Genomic DNA, 13,330 nt, shown 5'->3' with positions numbered 1-13,330 from the left:
TGGTAAATACTGGAAAAAAATATCGTGTTCAGGAACGGATGGACATACATATTATACCAGACAATATGCAGGAAGATGTTAATGTGTACAAAAGGAAATAAATCTGAAAAAAAGAATAACCTGCTAGCAATAGATGATGAATTGTTTATACAGTGAAACCTGTTTAAACCAAACCTCTTCAGGACTTAAGATTTTGTTCGGTTTCAGCCTATGATCGGTTTTATCAGGTTCGTAACGCACATAATTTGATATGACGGTACTTAAGAACATGTTTGGTTTAGACAGGTTTTTTGGTTTATGCAGGATTTGGTTTTGTCAGGTTTCACTGTAGCATGAAAAAAATGAAAAAATTCTCCAGTCTATCACTTTAGTTCAAATGTAAGGTATTGTTTGTGAACTTTTAATATAACTTATTAAATATTTTTATTCATTATTTCAAGAATGCAAATACCTTATCTCTTAAAGTATTAAAAGCAGGAGATTGAACAGAAACTGTGACTTTTCACACATAGGAACCATGACGCCATTGAGGTGATTATTTGAAAAATACTGCAATGACTTATAATTATATTAATTTCCATGGCATACTAGTTTTATGACTAAAAGGAGATTTCACAACATCATATCAAGTACAAATGTACCAAAATATGATAAAATGAAAGCATCCTGTAAAATAGTAATATGATAAATGTCAATCCTAAGTGTGAAATCAATAAGTTAATTCAAATATTAAGGAATAAGAAATGAAATTGAGAATGGAAATGGGGAATGTATCAGAGAGACAACGACCTGACCAAAGAGCCAAGGATCAGAAAACAGCTGAAAGCCACCAATGGGTCTTCAACACAGTGAGAAAATCCTACACCTAGAGGCAAGCTACAGCTGGTCCCTAAACAAAAATGTGTATGGTACTAGTTCAGTGAAAAATGGACATCCTCACATTAATTTCTAAAACATATAATTGAACTAAAATATAAAAACATACGAGACTAAAAATTAAGGCCAAGTTTTGTGAGGGATCAAAATCTAGTGACACAAAAAACTTAAGCATAAAAATGTAAGTGTAATGTTTTGGCATGTGACTTTCCAGAGCTATTTTTATCAAGGTCATTATACCCAAACCTATCATGTGTCATGTCATGCCCTCTTAAAATATGTTTTGTACATGTTGTGGACTTATAAAAGCATTACACAGTATTTGATCAGCTTTAGAAACAAGGAGTCAGCTGAATTCAGTATATAATAAATTTTGTATAAGAGCTAGATTGCACTTAAGCTACATAGATGATCAATGCTGGGGTGACTCTTTGTGGGGTAGTAAAAATGGTAGTGAAGCATTTTGTTACTTACCATTGTTTTACTATACAGGATTAATTAGGCATAAGAGTATATCTGATTTCAGCAAGTATCGTATGTCGTCTTTGACACACTTCTGACCCAATACTGCACTTCCCTATCATGCAGTAAAGCAGATTTTCATCATGAATGAAATTAAGACAAATATGTTAACTTTTGTATAGTTCCATTTTACATGGATATAAGCTCTGTTTTCAAATAAATCTGTTGTTTTGTTACTTGTAGTGGTGAGATTGTTGTTTTGATCCTTTTTTTGGACAAGTAAGGTCAATGATAAAATTTTTGTTTCGTAATAAATCAATCACTGGTCAATTAGTGTGATAGTTGTATTTGACAAGATATTTTATGGACTGATTTCATTGGATTTTTCAAGTACAAGAATTTTGAGGACATTCACTTACAAATAACATGCACAATTATATACTGTAAACAATGAAGGGGCTTATATTTATTGTTGTAATGGTCTGATCAGCATCCTTTGCATGACTCCTCAAAATTACATATCTGTTTTCTGTCCTTTGTTTGGTTTGTAGTATCTTTAATACATTCCCCATTTCCATTCTCAATTTTATTTATGAAATTTAACCCAGAGTTATATATCAACATTTAAAACTGGGTTAATTCTGTTTCACAATGAATTCTACAGATAATGCACCTTAGGAATTGTTGGAAAGAATTTTCATGTCAACAACACATTAAATTGGCTTACAAACAAAAGATAATGCAGGATTTTGTTTATTTTTCTCACATGTGAGTAGACAAAACTTTTAAATTAAGCATACAGTTCTTCTCTTCTGCCAAAGGTCATGACAGGCAACTTGTCTATTTTTTCTTTCTCTTTTGTATAAAAAGAAATAATCCTAGAATCTTAAGAAACCAAACATAAACAAAATCCATAAAGAGATAGAGCAGTTAAAAATTACACCCTCAAACATGTAATATAGCTTATTTTAGATTTATATACTTAAATATCCAAGTTTTGACAAATATTATTTATTTAATAAAAGAATGACATCATTCTTATAGATATATAGTTGCTCTGACCTAGAATTGAACTCCAATACTTTACTTAATATAGACCTATTTGCAACTTCTCCTAATGAGGCCAAATAAAAAAGTATGTGCGGTTCCAGTTACATCTGAAAAAAAGTTAGGGTAGGTAGATTTTTTTTTATTTTATGTTGTTTTTTTACATTAAGTCTATGGGAGTAACATTCTGACTTTAACAGTGCTTAATGAAAAATGACAATACAATCTTTAGGGTAGGTTATTTTTAAGCCAAAAAAGTAGGGACGGTAGGGTTACTGGAACCTCACATATATTTTTATTTGGCCTGAGATATATACAGTTGTGTATCTGGATTCTGGACTTATATGAAGAAATATACTTTTTTACATAAATAAGGCCGTTAGTTTTCTCGTTTGAATTGTTTTACATTGTCTTATCGGGGCCTTTTATAGCTGACTTTGCTGTATGGGCTTTGCTCATTGTTGAAGGCCGTACGGTGACCTATAGTTGTTAATGTTTGTGTCCTTTTGGTCTTTTGTGGATAGTTGTCGCATTGGCAATCATACCACATCTTCTTTTTATATTGAAGACAATGAATATAACCAACAAAATTGTTAACTTATCGTTATATTTTCTGTTGAACTGAAATATTTGGGGACAAGCATTTCAATAAAATGTGACCAAAAAACATATATCTTATAAAAGTTTGGCACCACATAGATGAAGATCTACCGATATATCATTTCATATTTCTGTGTCCATAATGTCAGGATGGCCAGTATTGTAGTTAGAGTACATGCAAAGCTCTATACAAACACACTGTTAAAACAGAGGTGGGTCTTACCAGTGTAAATTTGTTCCAAAATTTTTCTATTGTTGTCCAGGTCTATCCTGGTAACAGAACATCTATTTTTTTCTCTAATGTACAATGTAAAAATTTTCATTTGTCATCATTTATGTGGTGACAAGACAAAAATGGCTATTAAAACAAAACACAATATTTTTTCCAAGACCATTTATTGAACAACGATTAACAAATGTTGATACACAGCCTTTATACAGTAAGAAAGAAGTGTTGCACAAGAACAATATAAGGCACTTTGCTGAAGTTTTCTTTGCTGGATTCACAAAAAACTATGCTGTAGAATTTGACAAATATTCCAAATTACAATTATTTGCTGTGAAAGACATTAAACAAATTACTTATATATGATTTACCAGTTATTAAATTGCTAATTTTTTGTGTATAATTTTTGTCAGAAATCATAAAAGATTTGTTTTATTATTTATTCAAATTATTTAAATAAATCTAAAATTTTCTTTTCAAAAAATTATGTAAAATAATTTCGTAGTGGTTTGCTGAAACAATAAAATGTAAACTTTTTTTCTACTTAAAGTTTTTTTTGCTATCTCTAACTGAAAATATACGTATTAGCTCTATTTCATGCAAGCATACTAAAGAAATTGCTGGTGTATTAAATGTTCAAATGAGTGTAAAATGTGTATATACTTATGCTGAATTCAAGAACTGTTATCACAAATAAACAAAGAAGAAAAAAATACTTTTTTTACTTACAACTATAAGCTGTTAATATAGTTCCTTTCGATGCATGGATCATTCAGTGTCGTTAAAATTTCTAATCTATAATATCAATTAACTATTAAATCAGTTTTCTGTCTAAAACAATTCTAAAAACATCTCCCTGTTTATGGTGTTGTCAAACTGATTGTCAGATATTTCAATAACTTTTCTTTGCCGTTTTAAACCAGAGATTCTAATATATTTTAAACTGAAAAATGATCCATGCTATTCGAGTACAAATTTCAAACTTATTTACAAAACATCATAAATGGATGAATGCACTCTCTGAATAAGTCAAAATAGTGAAAAAAACATTGGTCAACAAAACCAATTTATTTCCAAGGGCATAGTAACTGATAATGGTGCTCAGTATCAAATTTTTAAAATATAAACTGCAAACACAGCATTTAAAATGTAAAACTATGGACTGCCAAAGAGACTTTCCTTTAAAACAAGATAAACAATTAAAAAATGAAACAGGTCAAACTATGATACTCAAAAGGAGATAGATTCATTAATTCAGTTGCCTTAAAAGGTACTTGGGTCTATTTTTTTTGTATGTGTAAAACAGATGATTTCAACAAATGTGTACATAGAATATGATAATGACAATAATAAAACATTCACTGACAAAGATGAAACTACTTGACAACTTGCAATGATGTTACTAAAAGCAATTAGATATATACTTGGCCCTAAGTTTTTAAATTCATGATGATATATAATGTGTGCAAAAACAGACTAAGTGGACGGATTTGTTATACCCAAAAGGGTATTTGTCAAAAATTTCTCCTAAACTGATTACATTTATGAAATGAAATTTTGATCTTTGAATGATGACTGAAGAACATGTAAGACAGAAATTATGAATTAAAAAAAAATCAAAGATCATGATCCAAAAATCATGGAAAATGAACTATATTGAGGTTGTTAGAAAAGTCTGCCAAATATATCTATGGATCTTTCGTCATGTCGAAATTGTATTTTTTGGTAAGAAAGAGTCCAACTTGGCATATAACCTTTACGGCTAAAAACTTCCTTCCGAAATAAGTTCTAACATAAAACTCATGATAAAAAACTTTAAAAAGAAACAAACAGTGCAGTTATATCAGAACCGACAAGACACTTTATACAGCTCAAGAAGTTTCATCTTTGTCAAAACAAATATTTATTTTAGAATTAAAAAAAATTAAAATATTGAAACAAAAGATAACTATAAACAAAAAACATCCAAAAGCAAAAGGAAAAAGATTCTGATAGAGACAGCTGGTACGATTATAAATATGTTTATATACAAATGTACAAACAATTGGACGGATATATATAAACAACACTTTAAGCATACAAAATTTAGGACGGGTTTTCAATACTGTTGGAAAATTTGGATTTCATTCTTTTTGTACTGCAGGTGCAATAAATTAAAAATACAATCATATAGCACTATTTTGTTATCCTTACATTTCGTATAATGTTTTTACAAAAAATAACAGAAAAGTAATTGATCCAATTTCAAATTCCATTTTGTTCAAGACTTTGGATAATTGGAATTCTACTTGGTTATATTATTCAAAAATAACTTAATGATATACAAAAATCTCTTAACTGATATAAAAATATATCAGTATTCAAAACTGCACACGATAAAAACATATGTACCTCAATGAAAATGTGACAATGTCAAAGAAACAATGCTTTACATATATCTAAAAATGTGTATCTCATTTTTTAAAACAATGATGATGTTAATATTTGATTGAATATTTCAAGGAACTCTATTTCATAACAAATTACTAAATACTGAAAATTCTTTAAGGTATTCCATTTCAATGAAGGTACCAGGGTTGTTTATTTTTCTTGAATGGATCAAAACAGAATTCCATATTTATATTTGAAGGGGGAAGCTTCTTACCATGGGGCCTTCATTAAAATGGAACAGCCCTTCAATCACAGGGACCATGAATAACAGATAACATTTCATGATTCTTAAACAAACAAAAAAACAACCTGGAATAGCATAAATATTAATTCACTGTTATCGGCACCAAACAAAAGTACAATATTATGTCAGGATATTCATCACAGAATGAAACATAAGCACTATTTGTACATTCTCTTTTAACAGGACATTTTCAGAAACTGACAAAAAACACATGAAAGAAAACATGTTAGTGAATGTCAGAAATTTTGTTAGTCTTTTCAAGACTAAAAAGTTCATTTATAGCATCTCAGTCCTTTTCATAATCATCAGTTAGACTTAAAATTTTAGTTAAAATGAAAACAGACATTTTTTGACTTATAAATCTCAAGTCTTGTTCTAAAGATGGAATGTAAGAAAAGAATGTAAGTGAAGACTTGAAAACTAACAAAAACAGATAGAGCTACGATTTTCAGTGATACATATACCAAAGTATGAACTTTCAGGGGATAAAAACTTATCATTTCAGTGTTCTTATTATGAAATTTTAGTACATATCTTTGATCTTAGCTGCTTTGAATCTTTCTTAAAACTTTATCAAAATCGTAGCTTATTATTACTTTAATCATGAGTTTTAAGAATAAGACATTTTCAGGATATGATGAGTGTTAGTCATTTCAAATAACAAGATCAATTAATATGTATAAGTAACATAAACTACTTTTAAAATCAACAAGTATTTGGCAATCATTACATTAAATGACAGTAGCACTTAAGGAAAGACATACACATAGAAAAGGGGAGCACATGTGTCAAATACAAGGTCAAAATCTAGTCCCTTCTTAAAAAGTCCACAAGCGACTTGCAAAAGCTTATAAAATTTTCAATTTCATTTCAAAATATGCATGAAACCTGAAATATGCTAAAATATATAATAATATGCTAAACTTAACATATTTTGATTATTTTTACATGGCACAATGATACACATTTTTTCACACAGCAAACCATGATTATAACAAAAATATATTTTAATGATAGAAATTATACATTAGGAATGTCAAACAGGGGCAGATAATCCATAATCACAACCATTATAAACCAAAAAAATAGCTTAACATTTATTAAATAATTAAATAATATAAAACAATTAAATCAAACAAACAATATAATATCTCAGATTATAAAATCAAAACATCAATCTGAGTCTATATACTTTTCACGACTGGCTTACGATTTTGCTCATTATACAATGTTTTTAAATGTGGTAATAAATACATGATAGTGTGTGTTCTACGTAGTGATAATTTTTGTTATGATTCTGTATATAATTTTTATATCACAGTTCAATATTGTACAATCATTACAAATCAAAATATTGTGTTTGTACAGCAACAACAGTTTTGGTGTTGTGTACAATTTCTATCTAAGCTAAAAAGTCTGATTATTTTTAGTTGTATCAAGTAGTACCGTCTGCGTAGATAGCAGCAGACATTCGACTGTTGCAGCGATCAATAGCCGTATGCTGAAGATATTGCTGAGTTATCTGTTGGTGTTGTGTTAATTCCTCAGCAAATTGCATGTTCTCAAAATCTTGATGGATGCCTTCTAAACCTGTAAAAGAAGTATATTTTTTTTAATTTAAAATTGAATGTTAATAAATTGTTGACAATAATGCATACTCATACATTGCATCAAGACAAAAACACCTGTTAAATACCGCAAATTTATTTTTTATTAAGGTCCATGCTTCAGGACCAATTCTAATTTAATTTCAAGAAGAAGTTCTACAGTTACTAAGATAAATTCAAGTGAATTATTCATTTTCAAAATATGTAATTTTTTCAGGTTTGTCAGAGTACTGAATAAGGGAAGCAAGGAGATGTGGTGTATGTTTGATGAGGCAGCAATCCGACTATAAAACATTCATACTTCATACTCTTTCTGGAATCTTAATTAAAGATATGAAAGAAAAGACAGGTTATAACACTGAATTTTCATCAAGATTTTCTGTTCAGAATAGCCATTGAAACAAGAAATCATTTTCAATGATATTTGTTCTATTATAAAATTTGTCAGACAGCATTTACTACCAGGTATGAAAAAATATATTCAAAGAATACAAGCTGACATCCACTGCTGACTGTCCAATGAAAAGTCAACACTTTAGCTATAAACATTAGTTGATAATCTTTCTTCTTCAAAAAGACTTTTATACCCTTTAATCTTCAGTAGAGAAATAAAATTGATCAAGTAAAATACCTGGATAATTTCTCTGCATAGCCTGCATGTCTGTCACCATAGTTGGATCAAAGGCATTATTGCGAAAATTAAACTGGCCATTTTCTCCATCTAAAAAAATATGTTTTCTATATTTAAAACACAGTTATCTACATTCAATTTGAAGTTTATATTTTATTAATCTATTACACATCTATTAAGGCACTACTTTTTTATTCATACAGTTGATTCATTTAAAATGAGGTTAAGAAAATGCTACAAAGGGTTTTTCTGCAAGACTTAATTTAGTGATTGTTGCATTTTTTTCTTTACTTTTTATCAAACAAAAATTTGTAGTGGTCTGTAGCTGTGTGTTCAAATTTCATGAAATTGGTGAATATAAACGAAAATTTCAATCATGAAAAAAGCTGTGAAACAAAGTGCTTCTGCCAAATATTCTTTTTTTTTTAAATTATTATCAAATTACTTCTTCCACTTAATGGCTATTCAATAAAATAATTTTCTTTGTACTTTGTATCCTTATAAATTTACTGGTTACCAAAATATATCTGTTACCCTTACCTGCAAATCCTGGCATCTGGTTCATGCTCTGTAGGTATGTCTCATACCCTTGCTGGTATGGTGCAGTCTGCATATTTGGACGCATTCCTGGTTGCATCCCAGTGCGCATGTTCATTGGGATATTACGTCTGTTGAAATTTTGTGGAAGTGTTGTGTTGAAAGTTCCAAACCTTGATAAAAAGAACAATATTCATTAATATTTCATTCAGTTTTCATTTCCGCTTACAAAAATGTAATGGAGGCAAATAAGAGGGGGTTCGTTTTGCTTTTTCTTTATTTTTCTATGATGTGTTTTGTGCACTATTGTTTGTCTGTTTGACTTTGTCTTTTTTAGCCATGATGTTGTCAGTTTATTTTCGATTTATGAATTTGAATGTCCCTGCGGTATCTTTCACTCCTCATTTAAAAAGTCTGTATAATAAGTCAAGTTCCCCATTCTAATTCTAAACATGCTTTTTGCTCATACATTGTTTTTTCTTACTTCCTACTATTTGTTAAAGATCAATGCATTTTACTAAAGAAAATAAATTATTGTTTTGAAAAATCAATTTCACTTTCTCAGGTATGGTAAGTGTAAATTAATGAAACATTTACTATTGATTTTTTAATTAGTTTAGTTTCTACCTGTTCTACCACTATTTTGTGCAAGTGTTGAATGTTATTAACAACGGAGAATGGTCTGATACTAGTTGTAGCTTTAATGACGTGATCAGCGCAATGTAAACCTCTTAAACTCCCTTTATGTCAATTGGTAAATTTTACTTAAATAACTAACTCATATAAATTTATTTCAAAACCATAATTGCTTCTTGACAACAAGATTTTTTTTAAACGACTTTGACAATCCAGAAAGGTCTTGCATGGTCAATATTATAATTAAAAACATGATTTTTTGGGGGGCATGCAATTCAATTTACAGGATATTAAGCAAGTACCAATCAATTACTGTGGACTTGTTTATTTTAGTGGCAACCAATTTTTCATGTGTGAGAATAATTTCAAAATATTTGTGAATATTTTATTTCATGGATTTGCCAGTCTGTAGACAAGTCATTTGAAAATGTGGTTTATAAATGAAGGCAACAGTAGTATACCGCTGTTTAAAAGTCAGAAATGGATTTAGGGAAAACAAATCAAGATCACAAACCAAAACCAAAGAAAAACCTATACCAACGATATTCACGAAATTTGGTATTCCATCTAAAAATAGTAAATGTCCAGTATTTATCAAACAATACATACTGTTCTTCCTCCATATTTATGTTTGTACTTGGCATTGGACTTCCCTGTTGCATGGTACTTGGTGCTGGGGAAGCTGCAGCGTGCTGATGGCTCTGATAATTTGCTCCAACTGTAAAAGATAAAATAACACTTTATAAATTTGGAGCGTCCTTTGAAAGTGCTCTTCTGGACTTGCCTTCACCAGGAATATTAAAACCAAAAATTTTAAAGCCAAGAATAGACAGATATATAAATACAATGTATTAGAATAATTGAGAAGCTTTATGACCAAAAAGGCCTCAATAGAATAGCCAAATCAACAAAGGTCTACTTTCCAAGAGTTGAAACCCTATTTTGAGGGTATCATTTGGGGTTTTTGAGCTTGGACCCACTTTAAGAACGTTTGATCAGAAATTCAGAATCCCATATCCCACTTATCATTGCTATTATAGCGCTTGTAATTTGATGCATTATGACTTCATTTCCAATTTTAAAGCAAAATAATTTGACTTTCACGTGTTGCACTTACAGGTATATCACTCTTCAAGGTTTATACTAGGTCTTTGATTTTCAAATATTTGGCCTCAAGAATCACTGAAGTATCAAACAGTTATTATAACTTTTGAAAAATGTATCTGGTTCAAAAAGTGGTTCCACTGACTTATGGTATTATTTCATAATAGAAATGAAAAAAACTACATTGTTTATTATAAACAATCATAAGGCTCAAGATTATTACCTGAATGAGAGAAAATGAACTTATGTCGCTATGATTCAGGTAAAAATCTTTAACCTCATGTTTGTTTATAATAAACATTCTGTTTTAACAATGTATGCTTGTTTATTTGTGTGATGGATAACAATAATGTTTTTATTTTGATGTACTTTTACATATAAAACCCATGTTTCATGCAAAAAATATGAAGTGGGCAAGTTCCCAGTACCAGGCCGAGAAAGGTGAATTATCGTTAATTAATTACTATGACATCACGGTCGATCAAATCAATTAGATCAGTGTTTCTTTGGCACACAACTACCAAAATCGCAATCTATATTTTCCCATTCAGGCGTCAAATTTTGCACAAAATAGTTATATTGTTTTGCTTGTTTAATGTTATCGTGGTTTTTCCTGAACTATTGAAGCAAGAAAATAACATATATCTATTAATTATGATCAGAATTTCATCACGTTATATTTTATGAGGGTATGGATGGAAATTTTTTATGTAAATTTTATGCAAGTTTTAAAAAAAAAAATCTACCAATTATAGCGCAGAACTTAGAATAAAAAGAGGGGTTCTAGAGTCAAGACTTTTTTTAAGAAACGCAAGAATGTATGTATTAAATACAACTTAAAACCATCTCCGAATTTCAAAATAAGAATGCAAATAAGGTACTCTCATGCTTCAAAATTACGCATTTTTAACCAGGAAATTCAATTAGAAATACCTACATAACATTAGAATATTCACAATCACCAAAAAAAGTTGGACAAGTTTGAAAATATTTGTCTACGTTAAAAACAATATCTTTAAGAAATTTAATAATTTTGCCATAATAGAAAGGAATAACTTTTCGATAAAAATACCCCTTATCCAAACCCTCATCTTATCGTTTACAAAACACAAAGATGTTTTTGTATTTTAAGGGTTGAGTCCGGACAGATAGGTACTAACGAAATCTTTTAATTACAGCACAAGTCTGTGTATAAGAATACTGTCAGATCAACTTGATAGTTTCAATCCATTGGTTAAATTTAATCATTTTAAAATTCTTGTATGAATACACAAGTCAGAAAAGTAAATTTCTTTTGTTTTTTATCATTTAAACTTCCGAATAACATCAAGGTTGATTGGTCAGTGACTAAAGGCTATATTGTCAAGTCGTCATATACGTCATTTATTCATGAATCATTTGATAGCTCCGTCTTTTAAAAACTTTGTCAAATGATACCATCATGGTTTTAAGACTTATAACAATGGTTATAATAATAGTTTCCATTTAAACTTGTTATTTTTCTAAAAATATGAACATTTTCTTTGTTACTTTACTTTCATTAAAGGCCATAAATTAAAAAGACAATTAGAAAAACAACACTTTCCTAATAAATTTTAAACAAAAACGAAAACATTTAAATTTAAAGTACTGTAACTGATAACTTAATTACAACGTTAATTTTTTAAATATTTAATCACTGTTTTGACTGACTACAGATTTTAAAAGTTTTCAAAAATCTTACTTATTTTCGACATGTTAGATACATTTTTAAGATATGTTTAGGAAGGAACAAAATGTGAGGAATAGGTCAATGAGACAGGGACCCAATATTACAATAGACATCAATGGGGGTTATCAAAGCTTCTTAATTAATTTGGCATGTATCATAACAAAATGTGAAGCTCAAAATAATCTAAAAACGTTTTGAAAAATTTAAACAGTAACTATCAAAAGTCTGCCATCAACACCAAATTCTGCCATTAACAAAAACATTTAGATGTGACATACAACACAATCTTCTCCCCCTTTTAATCCTGAACAAACAACAGACAAAACTTGCTTATAATATTTTCTTTTCTCTGTAGATATTAGATAATTGTTTATTGTAAAAGCCATATAAGCTCCCTATCTTAAACTGTCAAAGATTTTATCTGAAGATAAAAAATTATCAAATTTAACTTCCTATTATAAGGTAATATTAAATTTCTAAGGATAAAAAGCTACTCTGTTTTAAAGTTCAATGTACCGGTAAAAGGTTATTGATGATATCAAAAATAATCAAATCATCATTTTTATGAAATGAGCTTTGAACTTCTACGTTAGTTCATATATACTAGATCTTTTGAATTAATGGAATGGCATTTTTAAAAACACAAAAGGACTTTGAAAAAATATTTCCTTAAAAGAATTGAGAATTCAGTGAAAAAGTAGATGTGCACCAGAATAAAGACCAATAGAATTCACAGGGAATGACATTTTTACAAACACCATAGGCGGATCCAGGGAGGGGGGGGGGGGGTCCTTTTGTGGGAAAAATTTGGTTGGTTATATAGGGAAACACTGAAGAATGACTGGAGCGGGCGCCTCCCCCTCCCCCTCCTAGGTCAGTCAGCAGGCCCCCCTTACAAAAAAGTTCTGGATCCGCCACAGAACACGAACGGACTTTCAAAGAATATATCATTAATAAAGAATATGTGGAAAAAGAGATGTGTACCAGAATAAAGATCAGTAGTTGGTCCAGTAACTGGTCCTCGGATCATATTCTCTTGATTTTCATGGTTCTGTGGTGCAGACTCCATATGTAGCTGTTGTACTGATAGACAATTGTTCAATAAATCACCACCTCCTATACTTTCACCTTCCTTTTTCATCTGAAATACAAAATATTACATTAGGAATTCCATTGAAAGTTTAAGAATTTTTATTCTGTTTTTGTATACTATGTATTA

The 13,330-nt window shown here is 29.7% G+C and overlaps 1 protein-coding gene across 2 annotated transcripts in view; it reads right to left on the bottom strand.

Moving 5' to 3' along the window:
• Positions 1-3,614: 3,614 nt before the first annotated feature.
• The window catches only part of LOC139511772 (zinc finger protein GLIS3-like), a 44,095-nt gene continuing 34,379 nt past the window's right edge, over positions 3,615-13,330 (bottom strand). For both annotated transcript variants that reach the window (XM_071298827.1, XM_071298836.1), the window contains exons 6-10: positions 13,096-13,252; positions 9,906-10,014; positions 8,664-8,833; positions 8,124-8,213; positions 3,615-7,475 (exon numbers count right to left, since the gene is read on the bottom strand). In XM_071298827.1, coding sequence (XP_071154928.1) covers positions 7,321-7,475; positions 8,124-8,213; positions 8,664-8,833; positions 9,906-10,014; positions 13,096-13,252 — 681 coding nt within the window. In that variant the 3' untranslated portion in view covers positions 3,615-7,320. The remainder of the gene's footprint in view (positions 7,476-8,123; positions 8,214-8,663; positions 8,834-9,905; positions 10,015-13,095; positions 13,253-13,330) is intronic.

The sequence above is a fragment of the Mytilus edulis genome, chromosome 1 (genome assembly GCF_963676685.1).
Source record: "Mytilus edulis chromosome 1, xbMytEdul2.2, whole genome shotgun sequence".
NCBI lineage: Eukaryota > Metazoa > Mollusca > Bivalvia > Mytilida > Mytilidae > Mytilus > Mytilus edulis.
Note: the sequence above shows the minus strand (reverse complement) of the source record. Positions and strands in the feature narration are given on the sequence as shown.